The sequence below is a fragment of the Cebus imitator genome, unplaced genomic scaffold (genome assembly GCF_001604975.1).
Source record: "Cebus imitator isolate Cc_AM_T3 unplaced genomic scaffold, Cebus_imitator-1.0 Scaffold77, whole genome shotgun sequence".
NCBI classification, from domain to species: domain Eukaryota; kingdom Metazoa; phylum Chordata; class Mammalia; order Primates; family Cebidae; genus Cebus; species Cebus imitator.
This window is the reverse complement of record NW_016107392.1, coordinates 2452482-2473792: the sequence shown is the minus strand read 5'-3', so window position 1 is coordinate 2473792 and position 21311 is coordinate 2452482. Positions and strand designations below refer to the sequence as shown.

Here is a 21311-nt window from a genome sequence, read left to right as displayed (position 1 = left end):
ACTAACTGCTTGTATGGGTTTTAATCAGAGTGAGATATGATAGTTGATAGTCGAGATAGATGGTAATCTCCCAGAAGGCAGGAACCGTGGCTTTTTTAATGTGCACATTCATGTTTATTCTCTCAGTATATAGACATATATATGTATAAATATTAATATGAACAAATATATATGTAAATATGAGTTGAATAAATCATTAACATCTTTTACGGTTTTCATATATGTGCTTTTTTTCCTGTGAGAGTATGAAATATTAATGTCTAACGTTGATCTAAAGTGACTGGTAAGTATGTGAAAACTAGAAAAAAACACATTATCTTTTAGAGATATATGCTATTCACCAGTTGCCTGTAACCTCAACTTGAGTGTCAGCCTACTGGTGGGATATTGACCTTTGGCTAGAAAAGAATATAAGAATGATTTTATTCTACCCACCAGCATGTTACACATTTACATCTAATGGGAAGATATGGGCACACAGTTGTCATCATAAGAGCAAGGGGAAGTGACATAAAAGGAGCAGTGCAAAAAGAACTTTCAGAAGAAGAATGTAGAGATAACACCTCCATGAGAAGATAAAACTTCAGAGCTTCCCTCTGTTTTCTCATGTGTGGGGTTGGCTTCTTCACCATGCATGTAGACTGATCAGTAACATCTGAATGGAGCAAAAGTAGTTTGCTAAAATCCATTAAATTCTACTTAGATTCATTTTCTTGATCTCATACCGCATGCTTTAAAACAATTTTTTTTCCCCTTGTACCTGATATACAGCTAACATTCCCATACTTGATAAATGGAAGAGTAGTAGTTAATGGCAGGAAAAAAAATTAGATACATTTAGACATGATGGAAAACCTTTGGAAATTATTTAAGGAACGGGAAATAATACTTAGTTTAATCAACTGGTAATTACGTAAAAAGAACTAGTAGGAACTAACCCTACAGAGGTTGACTGGGGCTGTGTTGTGAGAGGTGCTGAATAATAGGAGATAGAGGCTTATTTTGAAGGCAGGAAGAAGCCATTGAAGAAACTGAGGTTGTGAGGCACAGAGAGGTAATATCATAGATGTACAGTTACTGGAATATATTAGAAAGAAACAGATTTCTGAGACTTATTCTGAAAGATAATAATCTGTAATGTGCTGAGCATTTTATGTGTGTTATTTAAAAAAACTCTCATGTCCTATGAAGTTTTTTTTTTTCTATTTCCGACTTTTAAGTTCAGGGGTACATGTGCAGGATGTTACATAGGGAAATGCATGCTTCTATGAAGTATTTCTGTTATTATCTTTTATTATTGTCTTTATTTAACAGATGAGGAAAATGAGGCTTAGAAAGATTAAGCAAGTTGGCCAAGGTCACATAACTAATAAGTGGTAGAGCTGATTCAAGCACAGACTTTCTGCATTTTTATATGACCCTTTCATTTTGTAGTTTTAAGGCAGGCACATGAACTTCTATTTTAAAGGAGTTTTCCAAGTGATTCCTATGTGCAGACCAGTCTTCCCAGAATTTTAGCACAAACTGAGAAGGAAGAGGTACATATTTTTTGGGAGGAGATACAACATTGTGGTCAGAGAGAACTCAGAGTTGGTGACTATAGATGGAGTATTTCCTAAGGACTCAAAATCCTAAAGAGTAGTAGAGTGGAGGTTATTGGAATCGAGGAGACTGCAAAAGACTCTGTGATGATAGAAGGAATCAATATATTATGCTAAAACATATTAGTCTTAATACAGAGTAAAATTGTATTAATTACAGAATTAAACACCAGTAGCTGAAGGGTTTTTTTTTTTCCTTAATTTTTTTTTGAGGTAGAGTCTCACTCTGTCACCCATACTGTATTGCAGTAGTGCAGTCATAGCTCACTGTAGTCTCGAACTCCTGGGCTCAAGAGATCTCCCTGGGGTAGCCTCCCAGGAACTGGGACTGCAGGGACGTGCATGCCCAGCTAATTTTTATTTTACTTTTTTTGTAGAGACATGTCCTCACTATGTTACCCAGGCTGGTCTTGAATTCTTGGCCTCAGCTATCCTCCTGCCTTGGCCTCCCAAAGTGTTAGGATTACAGGTGTGTGCCACTGAACCCAGCCTGAAGTTTTTGCAATGGTGTAAGAAAATTCTAGAGTCTGGTAGTCAAAGTCGAAAAGGGGAGAACGCAATGTAAATAGGTAGAATGAACTTTAAAATTTGTTTAAATGAAATGGGCAGAGAATATATCGAAGCTATAGTTAGGAATATACCTTTGGATGTTGAGACCATTTTTGTGCCTTCCCCTAGCATTGTCTCTTTTATTTGTCTTTGTTTTTTAAGAGTGAAAGTAGGCCGGGCGCGATGGCTCACACCTGTAATCCCAGCACTTTGGGAAGCCTAGGCAGGCAGATCACAAGGTCAAGAGATCGAGACCATGGTGAGACCCCGTCTCTACTAAAAAATACAAAAATTAGCTGGGCGTGGTGGTGCGTGCCTGTAGTCCCAGCTACTCAGGAGGCTGAGGCAGGAGAATTGCTTGCACCTGAGAGGCAGAGGTTGCAGTGAGCCAAGATCGTGCCATTGCACTCCAGCCTGGTAACACAGCGAGACTGTCTCAAAAAAAAAAAAAAAAGTGAAAGTAGACATAACAAACTATCAAAATACTATGAGATCCAAAATACATGGAGAAAAACTGGCCGAAATTCAGAGGAGTAGTGGAAAATTCAATTATTATGATGGCTAATTTTTAAATAATGAATACTCTTTTTCAATAATTAATAGAAGACTTGTGTATCACTGTTAACCACCCTGATTTAAACAGACATGTATGATACACTCAACATCATCAGAATTCAGATGATCTCCAGGTCATATGGAATATTCTCCATATGAGTCTGTCTGCTAGATCATCAAGTAAGTCTCAATACATTTAAAAGAATTGAAATCACACAAAGTATATCCTCTTACTACAACAGAATTAAGAAAAAAAGAGAAAAAATTTGGAGGTCCCCAAATATTTGGAAATAAGATAACAAACTTCTGAATATACTATGAGTGAAAGAAGAAAGATCTAAAATCAACATCATATGTTTTCATCGCAAGAGCTGGAAAAAGGAGAAAACTTGGCCACACATGGTGGTTCACACCTGTAATCCCAGCACTTTGGGAGGCTGAGGCAGGTAGATCACCTGAGGTCAGGAGTTCAAGACCAGCCTGGCCAACATGGTGAAACCCTGTCTCTCCTAAAAATACAAAAAATTAGCCGGGCATGTTGGCTGGCACCTGTAATCCCAGCTACTCAGAAGGCTGAGGCAGGAGAATTGGTTGAACCTGGGAGGTGGAGATTGCAATGAGCTGAGATACCAAATGCGCTCAATACCAAAATCATGAAATGAAAGAGGAGATATAACTACAGACTCTACAGAAATTAAAAGGATTCTAAGAGACTACTATGATACGCCAGTGAGACAATGTGGATGAAATGGACAAATTTCTACAAAGACAAAGAATACCAAAACTGACTCAAGAAGAAATAGAAAACCTGAATTGTCTTATAACAAATAAATCAGTAATTAAAAATTTTCCTGCACATGCATACTTTACACAAATACCCTGTCAAACATTTAAGGATGAAATAATAGCAATCATTTGCAAACTCTTTGAGAAAATAGAGATGCAGTAACACTTTCTAGTGCATTACCTAGTATTACCCTAATAACAAAGCCAAAAATATAGGAAACTGTAGAGCAGTCTTACAAACATAAGTACGATGTTGAACAAAATATTGGCAAATTAACTGTATTGACATATAAACTGTATTGTACGCCATGATTAATTGGGATTTATTTTAAAAATCAGTTAATGTATTACCATATCAATCAAGGACTAAACTCCTGTAATCATCTCAATAGATATAGAAAAGCACTTTACCTTCATTGATTATTTATTAAAAAAGGAAGCTTAACCTAATAAAAGGCACTTGGAAAAACCTGCAACTAGCATCATAAAGGAACTTTTTGAGGTGTTAGAAGTATTCTAAAATGATTGTGGCAATGGTTACACACAGTATATACAGTTACTTAAAACTCATCAAACTGTATACTGTTGTGGGTGAATTTTATGGTATTACATAAACTATATCTCAACTGTTTTAAAGCTATCATGGTATAGAATTACATTTATCAATCTTTTTAAATTAGACTTAATTAAATTACAAATATTTGTCCTAGAGAGTACTGATAATTTTTTTATGAGCTTATAGGCATATATTTAGCAGACCTATTGCAAGTTTATTAATTTATACATCATGGAAGTACCATCAGTGCTAACCTATTTACATTATGTATTTCAAGGTTCATAGGAATAGGAACATTCCTATGATTCACAAGGGAGTATATTCCAAACAAAATTTGTTGTTGCTGTGCGCTATGAAACCCATTCTTCATGCGTTCTTAATGATTGCACACAGAACCATAATTTTTAAATCCTTTAAATAAGCAATCTTTTAGCCATTGCTTTTATTCCTCTTTTTTTGTAGAATGATTAAATTTTGTTCATTGTTTTCTCTGCATTGACTCTTAAATTTGTCCTAATTGTATAATCTTACTGCTACTGCTTCAGTTTAAAGCCTTTTAATTTTTTAAATTGAGCTATCTTGGTAGGTTGTCTCTTCTTGCCTTCCTTCCTTTATAGGATTTTCCTGATCATTCATTTTTGCCCCCAATCCCATTTCCTTCCAGTCAATTATTTTGTATGCTGTCAGATCAATTTACGTACAGTATATTTACCACCATTTTATTTGCCTGTTTTAAACTGTTTTTTTGTTGCCTCATTTTGTATTTGGCTTCAGTTCATAAGTTTATTACAGATTATCTTTTTTTTTAATTTATTTTTTTAATATTCTTGGAAGTTTGTTATTGTACTTTCTTTCCAGGCTTACCTTGCATTGTATTTGTTATTTACTGAAGATGCCCTAAATTTTCCTGGCATTATTTCTTTGCTTGTTCTGTTCTGTGCCTTCTTTTTCTGTGCCTTCTTTTTTTTAATTCTTCTTCTTCTCACACATTCTAAGATTCAATTTTTGTCCTTCTATAGTTTCATGATCTTGAAGCCTTTTTTTGTTGTCCTAGTTAGGAGTCATCTTGTCCTCCTATAAATGCTCTCAGCCATATTTTTGTCCTGATGGCTTCCTTCCAGTTTCTCCTTTGTATTGTAGTCATTCATGTGTGTCTATTACTAGATAAGTACATTGAGGGAAGGACTTATTATTGGGTCCTGGTTTTATATCTAGTAACGATACTTTGCTTATTTTCTGTGTTAAATCAATATATATTTAATTTAAAATGAATGAAAACATTAGTTTGGAAGCTATTAAGACTGGATTTTCTTTGCTGAGAGCTATTCTCTTGGGAAAAAGAAAAAGATCAAAACATGAATTGTTCGATCAAGTGTGCGATACAGCACTAAAAAATACATGTTTACTCTTGGAAGTTTTTGATTTGTTTTATTATGAACCATTCACAATATCACAGCATTAGTGGTTTTAATTGTACAACTGCCATTGACAATGAGTATAATTGAGCAGGCATCCATTTTATTTTCAAAATGACGATTTTTTTCCTTTGCTTTCCTCACTGCAGAGTATTTTAGACTTTAAACAATGGGGAAATTAGACTGCTACATTGGAAAAATAACTTTTTCTGTTACCAACATTCCACTCACTAATAACTCTATGGGGAAAACCTGACAATTTTTGCTAATTTAAAATAGACATACTAATTAAAAATATTATTGTATTATTTCAGTTTCTTGGCTGTAATGTTTTCAGGAATCAAGGTTATAATTTGGGGGGTATATTACCCTGATTTTGTCTCCCACCCTTCTCGGATTCCTCTGAGACATCCTCTGTCGGAGGAACTCACCTACTGTGCTTCCTTGCTTCTTCCAGGGATCATAGCTGTCAGTTTCTACCTAATTTGATTCCTCTCTAGGGTCTTCAAAGTTTTATTTTTTAGTATTTTTTTGGCTTTTACAATTATTAGCATGAGGACCAGTTCAATGAAAACTGTTTTGCTGTACCCAGAATACAAACTATTGGGCACCTACATTTTAAAAGAGCAAGTTATTGAAAATTCCAGTATTTAATATATGCACATTTAAAATATTGCCCAAGAGAAGTTGAGTCTTACTTCATGTTGGGAGCCCAAGGTGATTTTTTTCATGTTACTTTTTCTTATGTCATAAGAATCAGTCTAATTCTCAGATTCAAGGAAGACCAATATACTATGGCTTAATGTAAATCACTGAATATGTGAAGTTAGTAGTCAAGAAAATTGGGGCCGGATGCAGTGGCTCACACCTGTAATCCCAGCACTTTGGGAGGACAAGGCAGGTGGATCACTTGAGGTCAGGAGTTCGAGACCAGCCTGGCCAACATGGTGAGACCTCGTCTCTACTAAAAATACAAAAAAATTAGCCTGGTGTGGTGGCACACACGTGTAACCTCTGCTACTTGGGAGGCTGAGGCAGGAAAATCACTTGAACCTGGGAGGTGGAGGTTGCAGTGGGCCGAGATCATGCCACTGTACTCCAGCCTGGATGACAGAGCAAGACTCCATCAAAAAAAAAAAAAAAAAAAAAGAGAGAAAAGAAAATTGGGTTTATAGTTGTGCAGATTGAAATCTGTGCAAACCACTACTCCTGTTGTTATGAGATACCAGTATTCTGCAAAGACAGTACTTTTGGTATAAATGTCAATAGATGCATCTTAGTATATACTCATTAATCCATAGGTATCTTAGTGAAGTAACAATTGCTTATTTAAGCTATCATAAGGAAGATATATTAGATGCTATAAAGACATATTGCAAACCCATACAGTAGAAAATCTTGGACCTTATCAGCAACTGGATGTGAGACTTGTAACACTATAGAAAACTTTTAAAGGTTGCAACATTCAAATCTCTCTCCTGTGGGTTTCCTATTTCTCTCTCTGGCCAGCTAGTTCATTCTTGATTCTCCATCTGTAGATTGACTTATTTGATTTTTTTCTATCCACATTGTAAAAGGTGGTTGCTTCAAAGAATTTACATCACCTCACTTACATGGCCAGTGGAGAATGTACTCTCCTGACACATTCATGAGAAAGATAATTTAATTGGCTATTTGGGGGGTTGGTTGTCTCCCTGGTGGAAATTTCGGCTATGGCTGAGAGGGCGGAATCACAGGGTATAGGCATGGCTACCAGAGTCTACTATGTGGCTGGGGAATAGTTCTTAGATGAGGAGAGGGTTTTGTAAGCTGAAAAGGATCTACCACATCAAATACCTCAGAGGATCTGAGTGTTTAAATGAGTAGCTGGGATAAATGGAAAAGCTAAAGATAGAAGATATGTTCATTCTAAGCCTATGAATCTCGTATTTATTAAAAAAAAAAAAAACTCTGCATGTATAACCACAAACAATTATAGGCAATATGTTAAGGATAATTAAATGGTAAATGAGGAATTAATTCAGAATGATGTTACCAATGTTAGCAAATTATAAATCTTAAAATTTTGCTTCTGCTTTAATATCATGAGATTGCTAAGTAACATCTTAGGAACTGCTAATCAAATATAGCAGAAGTGATGACTAACCACCCCAGCTTGTATATTCTTTGAGGCACTTTGTATCTTTGTTTTAACCACAGAGCCATTCAACATAATAGGTTCTCAGAAAATATAGTGAATCATGGTATTACTGGGATATATAGATTTTCAAGTGCTTTCCAACTTTTTTTTTTTTTTTTGGTGGTTTCTTGCCTTCAGTTTTTACAGATTATGCATTTTAAGTTGACACACCCATCAATTTTGACTTACATTTTTGGACTCTTGATGAAGAAATAGAAATTCATGGTACTTAAAAACAGTAAAGAAAGTAGTATCTAAGATATGAAGGAATTGAGAGCCAACAAGAATATGGGATTACCTTCTGTATATTTTCTGTAGACAGGATGTATTTGATATTGTATGTAATGCTCTTTGTTCCAGAATTCCAATCTTGGGTGATTTTCCTCTGGCAAATGTCAATCAGAATAGCTTACTTTTATGAAAATTAAAATTTCAACCCATAGGCGTGTGTTTAGAATATATACAATTTGGAAGGTACAGTACGTTATCCATCATGATGTGAAATTGTCAATAAATTATATAGTTATATTTTAATATGAGGCTTCTCATGTTTGTGTCAAGACTGTATAGTAGAAGGTTTAGCTCAATTCAAACAAATTTCAAGTATTCTAGAAATAAGGGCTTTTTTGTTTTTTGAGATATTTAAAAATTCCCTTTTACTAATTTGGATACCAAAATAAAACTTTACCTAAATTTAAATAGTATGTTCCCTCTGGTGGGAGTATTTTCCAGCTGGTGGTGAATGGTATTAGGCAAAAGAGGCAAACAATGAAACAAACACAAATTGCAAACATTTAGCCTGTGGTTAAAATCACACCCATCCCTTTCCTTTTAAATTTTATTTGTATTGTAGATTTTTTGTACTGAGGATTAATTTACAGAGTTCATTCTACTTTAGAGACTTTTTAATTTGCTTATAACAATGTTTTCATTAAGGCTCCTTATATACTTTTTAATAAAATTCAGCAATTTTGTTTTTTAATTTGCTGGTGTGTTGTATGGCTGTATGGTAGAAGTAAAGAAATGCTTTAAGGAACATATAAATTGGGGGTATTTTATTTAGTAAGGACTGCTAATATCAGGCAGTTTTTGATGACTACCTATTGAATTATGTGGAAAATGGATGTTTTAGGAATTCAGGAAAGTGTATAGCCAACTAGAGTAGCCTGGGAAGGGCTTATTGAAGAAAAAACACTGGAATTGTTCTTGGAAGGGTTTGTTGGTATTTATTTAGGAGAGAGGGTAATCTAGATTAGGCCTTCTAGAAATGAGAATGCCCACATACATTCAGGGAAGAGTTAAGTAATTTTGGCTGCAGTGTTGGGTTCACATTTGAGAGAATAAGATACGCTTGGAAATACATATTGAAATTAGAATGTTGTAGATAATGAAGGGAGTAGCCTTCTGATGATAGCAGCAGTGTTTTAGACTCTCAGTTTGTTGATTGCATGTGAGAAGTACTGGAAGAGTAAGAGATGAGAGGCAGAAAATTAAATAAAACTACATGAATTGAACTAAGTTGATGGCTCTCAAAATGGACAGAAATGGCAAACTAATAGAGAGATGAGGAACAGTCATTAATGATCTTGAGGACTAATTTCTTTATGGGCACAAAAGATATGAGAATGTATCAAAAGATAGTTCTGAAGGTTTAAAGCTGGAAAGTAGTGAAAATAAGAAACTACCAACAAACAAAAAGAAGATAGAAGGAATTAATGTTTTTAGGGGAAGATGATTTAGATTTCAGAGAAGTTGATTTTATCAGTGAAATATGTGAATATATATTAAGCATGCAGAAGCAGATGTACGCAACTGGGATTCAGGAGAGAAATCAGGAATAAATCACATTGTGATAAAGTAAACAGTAGCTGTAAAGGCTACTTTTTAAAGTTTGGGACTCAAAGACAAAATGAAAATAAGATTATGACCAATGCAAGATTTTTGTTCAAGCTGAAGAAGTTTGTGTTTGCAGATTGAAAGGAGAAGTGGCCAGATAGGAATAGACTAACAATGCTGAGTGGTAACAATTAAGGGAACTTTACTGATGATGAGAAAAGGAACAATGATCTTAAAATACCTGTTTTGAGGTCAGTATTTTATTTTACAATGCCTCAGTCATTGGATTCTAGGACAGTGAGTGTCTCAGAAAAGTTGCTTGGATTAGCGCATTTTCACACTTTGGTAGAAACACCATTCTGTCGTGTTGGTGTTAATCATCTGAAATATGACTGAAACAGTGCATTTATATATATATATCTTTCCGTGTTATATTAATTTGAAATTCTTTTCTGGTTTACTAGTTTTCTTTTGATCACAGGTGGTTGAAAATCTTATTAGCAACAGCGCCAAATCTACAATTATAATTGAGTCCCTGAGTTGAGTTGTTACTAGAGACCCAACTCAATATTCTCTCTGACCATTGGGTAGTTTGGGTGATGTATTAACAGGGATAGTATTTATCATATTATTTTAGCCACATATTGAATAATACTCTAGTGGCTTCATAAATAAATAAAAAATATTTACCAGTCTATTGACATGCTTTATATTTTCCCAGTGCAATCCTTATTGTACAGAAAAGGAAATACAAGTCCCTTTACCACCACCTATAGACCTGTAATTATTTGGGTGCTCTGGTGTTGGGTGCATATAAATTTACTATTGTTATATTCACTTGCAGAATTGACTCCTTTATTAATTACCTTTTTTGTCTTTTTGTACAGTTTTTGACTTAAAGCCTGTTTTGTCTCATATAAGTATAGCAACTCCTACTCTGTTTTGTTTTGCATTTGTATGGAATGCCATCTTCCATGTCTTTACTTTCAGTCAGCGTGTGTCTTTACAGGCTGAGTTTCTTGAATTCACCATTTTATTGGGTCTTTTAAATTCATTCAGCTGCTCTATATCTAATCAGGGAATTTTCATTTACATTGTGTTATTATTGATAGGTAAGCTTTCACTGCTGGCATTTTCATAGTTGTTTTGTAACTCTTACTGTCTCTCTCGTAGCATGTTTTAATTTGCTGCCTTTTGTTTTTAGTGTATCTATTATGGGTTTCTGCTTTGTGATAATTGTTTTAAATTGGATTGATTTTATAAGTAGAACCTGCTGGCAGTAGTTAATTTTTTTTAAGACAGAGTCTTAAGACAGAGTCTCGCTCTGTCACCAAGCAGTGGTATGATCTCGGCCCACTGCAGCCTCTGGTTCAAGTGTTTCTTGTGCCTCAGCCTCTCAAGTAGCTGGGACTATCGGTGTGCACCATCATGCCTGGCTAATTTTTATGTTTTTTAGTAGAGACGAGATTTCACTATGTTGGTCAGGCTGGTCTCAAACTCCTGACCTTAAGTGATCCTCCCATCTCAGCCTCCCACAGTGCTGGGATTACAGGCATGAGCCCCCATGCGGTTGATTTTTTGTAAAGCAGTTGCTTTTCTTGTGTTGAAACTCTCAATATGAGTAGTGGCTATGGAACTTCTTTGCAGGTCAGGACCTCTTAGCTTCCTATGGCCTCTCTATACCTCTCATTGGCAAGTTGTTGGAGTATTTATCTACTATGTGTTATAGTGAGGGGTAAGATCATGGACTCTATAGTCCACTAGGGATCACTTTGCAGGTCTTGAACCTCTGTAAGCCCCATTTCGTTATCTATAATCTGTGAATTTATCTGTTAAAACTTTTGTGCTTTAAAGGAGATAATACATTTTACATGGTTCACATGTTGCCTGCATCATAGTAAGCCCTCAGTAAATATTATGACAGCACTGCTGTTAATGCTGCTGTAGTTCAGAATAGTGACGATTAAATTGTAATTAAAGAGGAATGTTGATTAACTCACTCAGCACAATACCCGGCATGTAGTAGATACTGAATAAAAATGTTCCTTTTACTCCCATGTTCAAATGCCCACTACACCCTCTTCCCCATGAATCTGTAACAAGTAGATGACTTACTAGCTATAATGAATCTTTTCTTAGATCCCCAACTTGAAAAATGAATGACCAGGTTAATATACCCCTGAATGTCAAGGATGAGGTTTTATAATTAGATTTGCATGGTTTTAAAATAGTTTTTCTTAATAGCGCATTATAAATTTGTACATTAACTGGTTTATCTGGTTGTATAGATGCTGTTAACTGAGTACTTGGATATGAAAAATACTCGTACGGCCTCTGAACCATCAGCTCAATTGAGCTATGCAAGCACTGGACGTGAATTTGCAGCCTTTTTTGCCAAGAAGAAACCTCAAAGGCCAAAAAATTCTCTTTTCAAGTAAGTATTATTCTGCTGGTAAGAGAATAGGTTTTAAGAATTGTTAGACTGAAATAAGATGACTTCCAACCTTATTGATAGTCATAACTTTCTCTAGCTGAAGTTGATTGAAGTAATTTAGAGGAAGTGAATATATGTTGACTTTTATTTACTTTTGTTTTCTGTCAGGTGAAGTGTCTGTTTGGGTATGGTTACTGGACTACCTGGAACTCCTAATAAAAATTTCTGGAACTTGTTTCAGGGGAGTTTTGTGTAAAATTAAGGGAAATGAAAATCCCCAATTGTTTCTGGGGAATTTTATATGAAATGAAAGGAAATGAAATATGTCAGCCTTCAAAAAGCTCCAAGAGCCAAGAAACAACCTTTGTTAATAAAGTTATGCAAATATCTCTAGCTATGCAGTATTGGGCCTTATGTGGTTATCTGTTTAATAAAAGAACAATCTGGGTTTTTTTTTTTTTTTTAATTACTACCTCAGTTAACTCTACCAAGCCCTGTGCCCAAAGTGTATCTTGCTTAGCAACAGCTGATAGTTAACAATGTTGATAATAACTTCAGTAATAACAACAGCTACTGTTAACTAAGTGTTTCCTAGGTATCAGGCACTGTACTGGGCGAGTTTCCCAAAATAATCTCAATTAAAGATACTTTAAATTGGATTATACTAAATTTCAGTAGCAGCAGCAGTAGCTAACATTTACTGAGTTCCTACTAAATGCTAATTAGGGCATTAAATAATTTTCATAGATTATTTTATTTACTCATTACAATAACTTTATAGGCAAGGGTTGTATTTTTTAATACCTTTGTACACATAAAAACATTGAGACATGAGAGTTTAAGTAAGTTATATAAGGTGACATAGCTAACAAGTGGTAGAAGGAGGATTTACATCCTGACAGTTTTACTTTAGCCCTGTTTTCTTTTAAGGATTTAGTAGATATTTAAGAATTTGTGTCTGTAAATATAAGCATGTACAGTGACTACCACGGAAGTATTCCAGTATATTGAATTTTTTTTTCAGCAGTTGAAACTCTAATACCTTCTATTGATTCATGTTTGAGGCTTGTTTTTATCTTAGATTTGTAGTGTTTTTAAAGTTTCAACACTTTATTTTGTGATCTAGCAGAGAGAAGATTTATTTAGTATGTCCCTGCCAGAATGAAATCTATTTTGTTTATTGAATGCATTGCTTTTTAAACAGTTTAATTCAGAGTAGTTGCAATATCAGTTAAAATGCTTTAGGCTGCAAGTAACATAAAACCCTAAATACAATAGATTGAACTATAGGAAAGTTATTATCTCACATAATAAAGATGAATGTGGAGGTTTTCTTAATTCAACTGTACAATATCATAAAGGACTCAACCCTTTCCATCTCTCTGCATTTTCATCCTCCACACATTAGTAATGTTTTTTATTGTGATAACAAGGTGTATCCATCGGCTCCAGTCCAATAAAGACAGGGTTGAAAATAAAATAGTATGTGATTCTTCCTGTGAATCTCTCTTTTTTTTTTTTTTAATATAGACTATTTTTTAGAGCAGTTTTAGGTTTATAGAAAAGCAGAGCAGGAAGTAAAGAGAGTTCCCTTATATTTTCCCCTTCTCCCCATTTTACCCTGTTAACATCTTGTATTAGTGTGATCTGTTTGTTAGAATTGATGATCCAGTATTGAGATGTCATTTTTAAGTTCTATAGTTTACATTAGGGTTCACTCTGGTTGTACAGTTCTGATGGGTTTTGACAAAGGCATAAGATCATGTATCCACCATTGCAGAACAGTTTCACTGCCCTAAACATCTTCCATTTACCACATATTCATCCCTCCAACCTCCCTAATCTCTGGCAACCTCTGATCTTTTGACTGTCTCCATAGTTTTTGCGTTTTTCAGAATGTCATATAGTCAGAATCATACAGTGTGTAGCCTTTTCGAAATGGCTTCTTTCACTTAGCTATGTGCATTTAAGTTTCCCCCACATCATGTTGTGGTTCTATAGATATCTGTTTGTATTGCTGAGCATAACATTCCTTTGTGTGGATATGCCCTGGCTTGTTTATTTACCTATTAAAGGACATCTTGATTGCTTCCAACTTCGGGCTATTATGAACAAAGCTACTCTAAACACTCATGCAGATTTTGGTGTGGACATAAATTTTCAATTCATTGTTGTAAATACCTGGGAGCCACATTGCTTGGTTATATGGTAATAGTATGTTTAGCTACCTAAGACGCTGTCAAACTGTGTCCTAAAGTGGCTGCACCATTTAAAAATTTTAAAATTAATACTAATTATCAATTTATCCATCATTTCTGCTAGTGACAAAGCCCCTCTGCAAGCTCCCATTAAGCTCTAGGATTGGGTCTTATACCCATTTCTAAACCAGTCACTGGCAAGGTGAAGCAGATCTCAGTGGTTGCCTTAAACTAGGCAGGTTCCTCTCTGGTGCTAGGTTTCCAGCTGGAGAGGAAGCCGCTTTTTCTGAGCACATGGCTGAGTAAAGAGCAAGGACGCAGAATGTCCAGATGGAATCAGGGCTATGCCAGCAAGCACAAAGATTGTGGAAGGAAAAGGTGGTTGGTAGAGGCAACTGAGACTGTCTGAGATGCACCTGACCAGGCCCTTTCCTTTTTTTTTTAGTTTCTCTTTTTTCTTTTCTTTTCTCTATTTCTGGCTCAATTTAGCCTTCTAAATATGGAATAGTTTCAAAAAGCAGGCTGTAGGGTTTTTAGAGTTCATGCTCTCAACCATCACTGCTGACTTTCAACCTCAGTCAGACCGCATACACATTTTCAAACATTTAGCCAATGCTTCTCGAAGTTGTGGTATTGGAAAAATGTATATAAATTATTGGAAATGAACAAGTTATCTTAAATAGTTGTTACATATTTATTATTACTGGGCAGTTATGAAACTTATCACAGACACAGAATTAGGCCGTTGTTATAGATTTGTGTATTTCCAGCCTTGGTTCTATCATGGAACCCACGTGTGCCTGAGCAGGTCTCATTGCCTCTGTGCCTATAAAATAAGGAGGTGAGACTCAATAATGTCTAGTGCCTCTTTTACTGCAAAATTGTGTCAATCTGTGACTTGTTGCAGGCACAAAAAGAATTCCTAAGTAGCAAAAATACATCAAGTCATAAAGAATTAAGATTTTGGGGAGCCATAATCTGTGTTTATCACATCTGTGAAGGACTTTAGTACCTCTTTAATTGCCCCAGCTAAGGTTAATTAAGTGTGTTTAAGTCCAGCCTTATTGTGCTATGCGTGCCTTTCTATTCGTTGCTTAAGAGTTTATTTTTTTTCTTTGCCATATCTGATCAATAGCTGTCAGCATGCTTTTTGGAGGTCAGTGGCTTCTTTTCTGCACTTGACTGGCAGGTGGCACGTTTGAAGTACTGCACACTTTGCCTTCTTTCTGGCTGTTAGTGCCCTCTTAGTTCTTGGCAGGGTGCAGAGAGGGGATCAAGTAACCCAAGTGTTTCCTTCACAGACTGACATTCATCTCAGTATTCATCTTCCTTGTCAAGGAAAGGATAAAGAAGGCGTATTAAGAAAATGATGGTGTGCCTGCCTTGTTGCCAGAAACCTATCCCATTAGCACGGTTGCTCTTACTATGTTGCTGCTTACCCCTTAGTGGCAGTCATTCTTAGAAGGATTCTTTCGTCTGGCAGGTTGTTATCCTGCCTTTGAAATCTCAGTTTGAAATGGAATCTCTTAGCACATCAAAGGATTTACTGTTTGAAATAGTCATAATTTTATCTGGTTTTTTTCTTACCTGCACGTTTCTCTTAAGACTAATTTGTTTTTGTTATTTCTCTTTATAGTTATTATTTTAGGTTTTAGAGACCTGTTCTTTATCATGAGTCTCTCTACCTCCCTCCTTCACCTGTGTGTCTAATCTCTGAAATAGTTCCTGGGTAGGTGTGAACAAACATTTTGTAGCTTGGTATTTTTGAGAGTATTTTACATGGTAGGCAGCAGGTCAAAAAACTAGCAGCCATTTGGAAAAAAAGGCTGTTTTTTAGGCCAGTTAGGGAGAGCCCATAGATGCCTTGTTTGTCTGGTGCCATTATTCAGCTGCATTTCTAGTATGACCTTTGTCTAGTCCTCTACCTATGGGAGGTAGAAAGGTACAAGTTCTGCTCTGAGGATCCAGTGTGTCTTTGTTGGCAGCTGGCAGTCACTGGTGGCTTTTGAGATGGATGGTAACGTAATTTGAATGACTTCATGGGATGCTCTTATTGCTGCTTGTGTAAGGATCCTAGCAAAGGCTGATGGGGATCTGAAGGCAAAAGGAAGTTGGGGCAAATCAGAGTTGTGGCAGTTGAAATGGAGAATAAGCAGAAGATCCAGATATGGTTGTAAAGGAGCCTTAGCCAGGATTATCATTCATAAATCAAGGTCTGTGGCAGCTGGCCCTGGCCCTGTATAGCCAAAGTGTCGTCATTATAGAACATTGGGGAGAATCACACAGACTAGAGTAGAATACATGGAGGACAGCACTGATTCGGTTGACACCTGTTTTGTCTGTTTCCCCTGTGTTTCATTACAGGTTCGAATCGTCCTCCCATGCCATCAGTATGAGCGCCTATCTGCGAGAACAGAGAAGGGAGCTCTATAGTCGGAGTGGAGAACTGCAAGGTGGGTGATGGGGCTTCTCTGGAAAAATTAATTTTCCAGAGGAATATTTGGAGCCTTTATTTCACATGAGTTTGTGGCCTGCATTCACAGGATTCTTTCAAGATAACAAATACTTAATGACTTAATGATTTGTTTCTTCTATAATTTCCCAGCAACTGCTGCCAAGCAGGTAAAACTATTACTGTGGCCATAGGACTTATAGATGTGCTACTGTTCAAGTGGGAATTCAAAGCAAAAAGAGATGAGGCCAGCCTCATCTTGCTTAGATAGAAGACCTGAGTCCAGTTACAGTCTAGGAGAATGCCTGTCTTCTGCGACTGCCACTGTGACTTTTAACTGTTGTTTTTGACACCTTCTGGAATATGACAGGGGTCCCTGAGATTTGGGAAAGGGCAAATGCAACCACTGCCATTATTTAAAGGGGAAAAAAATGCCTATAAAGATTATGTTATAATCAACGTAAAGAGTATGTTATAATCAACATAACTGATACACAGGATGTTTGATACCCATATATGGTTACCAAAGAGTTGTAAACTGAAGAGAATATTTAGAAAATAAATTAAATATTAATACATTAAAAAATCAGACTGTTAACGTTTTCTTCTGGGACAAAAAGATGCTAATTATAGTAAATGTAATAAGTTATAAAAAATTTAGAAGTCAGGTACGGTGACTAATACCTGTAATCCTAGCACTTTGGGAGGCTGAGGCGGACATTTCTCTTGAGTCCAGGAGTTCAAGACCAGACTGGACGACATGGTGAAACCCTGTCTCTACAAAAAGATAAAAAATTAGTTGGGCATGGTGGCATGTACATATTCCCAGCTACTCAAGAGGCAGAGGTAGGATTGCTTGAGCCTGAGAGGTGGAGGTTTCAGTAAGCTGAGATCACACCACTGCACTTCAGCCTGGGTGACAGAGTGTGAGGGCCTGCTAAGTGTAAGACATCTTAGGTATGTGAAGTAATGGAAGTTGGGTGTAAAGAAATATAAAGCCTAAAAATCTAGTTATGAAAGTAAAGTGTGTGTGTGTGTGTGTGTGTGTGTGTGTGTGTGTGTGTGTGTTTATGTCAGCAATATCAGGAAGTAAATACTAACAACTGAGTGGATGGTGTGGATAAATTGCTAAAGAAGTTACAAGAAGGGAGTGATTACTTAAATTATTTTAGAATTCTGGGCTTTTCTCCATGAAGGATGGGAACGAATACTTTTACTGTCTTTGATGCATTGGGAGCAGTTAGCATTTTGCAGTGACTGGCCTGTGTAATTAAATATTTAGTTTTTAAGACTCATAATTCTGTACCAAAACACTATGAAATAACTGCTCAACCTTTCTTTATTTAAAGACTATTGCCTTGTCATTCCTGACTTCAGCTTTATTATTAATAGAATAACCTCTAAGTTTTTCCAAAGATGCTGCTGTACTCTCTCATATTTATATCATAGTAATAGTTCTGTAGCCCATATGTGTGGTCACAGAAGTAAAAGCCTAGAACTATGTTCAGGGTATTAGGAAAAGGAGATTAGCCTACCAACCTTTTATTTACTATTAAAGCGTTGTCATACCTTCTGGAAGACATGCGGTATGCATGTTGAGAGTCTTGATGTAGAGGAGTACAGGCAGTAGTTTGACTTGGAACAAGTGAAAGGACAGAAAGTAGTGAAGGAGGAGGGTGACCCATGCTCTAGCAGGCTGCTGCCTCCCAGGAGAATAGGCTAGGCTGCGAAGAGTGAACGGAAATGATGGTAACAGAACACACATTCTTGCAGAGGTAGGATTGTGCTGGAGCTGCCCTTTGCTGGCTGTCTAAAGCCAGTGTATCTTCCACACTCACGGTGTCCTAATTTTAATTTCTCTTCAGAGGTGGCTTAAGGAATAGTTTAAATTTGCCTCCATATTTTCTCTCCACCTGTCCTCTAATACACATGAATTTATTTAATGGTGACAAAGTGTCTTCTTTCTTCTTTTTTAGTTTGAGTCCTGATTATTTTCTTTCTTAAAAATTAATAAACATTATCTGTGAGAGCAGTTATAAGGTCACAGCTAAATTGAGTGGAAAGTACCAAGTTTCCATATGCCCTTGTCCCCACACATGCTTACCTTCCCCCAGTGTCGATGTCAGCAGCACAGTGCAGCCTTCCATGCGACCCTTCCACATGAACCGGCAGAGCATGTCCCTGTGGTTATGTAGGGACAGGGGACCTCTCATCGCCCACTCACACTCAAGCACAATTAGTCAACAAGGGCACAGGACTGGTGGCAGATTCTTTCTGCTTCTCTGAGTGAGAATGGAGAGCACTCTGTGCAGCAGCCATGGGGAGGCTTTTCAGTCCTGCTCCAGTGGTCCACGTGCTCTTAAGAGACAGCATAGGGTGGCAGTGCAGAGTAGGCAGCTCTGGCCCCAGGTTGCCTCCAGTTAGAAACCTAGGTCCCCAGCACTTGCTTTGTAACCTCCGGCAACTTCCGTGGTCTCTTTGCCTCTCTTTTCTTTTCTCTAAATGGGAGTGAAAGTAACACTCCGTGCCAGGCGTCAGTGGCTCACTCCTGTAATCCCAGCACTTTGGGAGGCCGAGGTGGGCAGATCACAAGGTCAGGAGATTGAGAGCATCCTGGCCAACATGATGAAAACCCATCTCTACTAAAGATAGAAAAAAATTAGCTGGGTGTGGTGGTGCATGCCTGTAATCCCAGCTACTTAGGAGACTTAGGCAGGACAATCACTTGAGCCAGGTAGTTGGAGATTGCAGTGAGCCAAGATCGTGCCACTGCACTCCAGCCTGGTGACAGAAAGAAACTCCGTCTCCAAAAAAAAAAAAAAAATGGTAACACTCCATACTCCATGAGGTGGTCGTGAAAGTTAGGTGAGTTAAGCTAGGAAGTGTTTCAAAAAGTGTGTGACATATACTGAATGCTATGGTTTTTTTCTTCTCTTTTGATTATTTCTAGTACTGTGGTGTGACTTCAGAGTTTTCACACACATTCTGTTTGTCCTTTCTGTCATCTTTATATGGCTAAACCCTCCTGAGCTTTCCAAGTTAAATTTAGGTGTCACTCATTCGGATGTGCTTCCTTGCTGGTCCCGCCTCTCAGCCTGTCACAAATACACACACCTTCTGGGGTTGTGGCCCCTGCTATGTGTTACTGCCATGTCTGTAATGATGTTCTTCTGAGTACCTTCCGTACTGCATTGTGAAACAGTGCTAACTTGTTTGGGTTTTTCACAAAATTATAAGCTCCAAGAGTAAAATACTATTTTATTTTTTGTGCTTTGCACAGCTCCGGGTACAATAAATGTTTGATAAATGCTGGTTGACTTAGTGGCAGAATGAATGAGGACAGTTAGGATCTAAACCAGGATAGAGAGCACCATGGAGAGGCAGGAAGGGCCTGAAAGGAGCTACTGTCAGCTTTATAGGTTTCCATTAGTCTTTAAGTTGAAGGCAAAGTAGAGGGTATACACATAGGGTTTTGTCCTCTGCAGTTACAAGCTTTATTAAGTAGAAATGTTGCCCTTGAGCTGTCTGGTCCAAGACAAAGCTACTGTATGTAATTGAAAAACATTTTCAAATGTAAGTGACAGAGAAATTTTACTCTGATGTGAGGATGGTTAATGGAGAAATCACTATAATCTAACTAGGAATTTTCCTATCCTTCAAAAAGTTAATTGAAATATGAGCTTTCAAGCACTAGTTTATCGAACCTACCAGTTTTCAGCAAGGAATATTTCTGGTTACAAGAGAAAGTAATAGTTAGCAAACACGTTATGTTCCTAATAATCATTAGAAATACTTTAGATGAGCTAGCATATTGCACACTTGGTGAGAGAATGAATGAGTGGACCAGTTTTTGTAAAAGTCTGATGGTGTTTCATGCAGTAGGAAAAGTTTCTCTGATGAACATTTTTAACATTTCAACAGGAAAAAAGAGAAGAAAATCATACCTGTCTTCTATTAAAAATGGCTGTCCTTTTTCAGTTATTTCATTAATCTGGCTGGTCTAAGGACCACAGTAAGATCTGCACTACAGCTTATCCCCGAAAAGGCGTAATTGAATAGTTCAGTCAAACCGTAATAGACAAGGGGAAGATTTTTGTTTCTTCTGTTAACACCACATAGCTGTAGGCTTTGCTTCCCAGTGGTTTCGGTTCATAGGTCAACTTTTCCTTCTGTTGCAGGGGAGCGGCAAAGAAATCCACCAGAAAGACAATCAAAGTAATGTTAAAAAACTCAAATTTTACAAAAGTTAAGTTCCTGCCAACATTTTCAATTTATCATACAATTAGAAATGTTACTCAGTCTAACAACGTACAAGGGGATAAAAGGATTTAAAAAATGAGATTTCTTTGGTGTTATCAACCCATCTCAATAGGCTCTGACTGTTATGGTACAGATGGTTCATTATATAGTCTGCTGTTGGCAGTTGGGCTGCGGAGATGGGGGTGCTGCTTCAAAATGTGTGAGATACCAGGTGGAAATTTAACTTGTGGATGTGTCTGTGTTAATCATAAGCTTCCCGTGGTTTTAGCCTCTGCTGCTTCATTGTACTTAGACAGCAGTGTTGTGAGTGAAGAAAGATACAAGTTTTAATGGACATTTAATTTGAATATAGTTTCTCAGGTTTAATGTGTAGTTCTTCAGGGGGATAGATGAATATATTATCTGGTAAGGGTTAAAAAAAATAATCTGAAGACTGCCACTTATGACCAAATAAGCTCACAGGTTTATCTGCTTCAGTTTTCTCATAGGA

At 36.8% G+C, this 21311-nt stretch overlaps 1 protein-coding gene across 2 annotated transcripts in view; it reads left to right on the top strand.

The window, feature by feature from the left end:
• Positions 1–21311, top strand: part of EXOC4 (exocyst complex component 4) — an 808787-nt gene that overhangs the window by 207715 nt on the left and 579761 nt on the right. For both annotated transcript variants that reach the window (XM_017532629.2, XM_037739981.1), the window contains exons 8-9: positions 11766–11911; positions 16474–16562. In XM_017532629.2, the coding sequence (XP_017388118.1) occupies positions 11766–11911; positions 16474–16562 (235 nt within the window). The remainder of the gene's footprint in view (positions 1–11765; positions 11912–16473; positions 16563–21311) is intronic.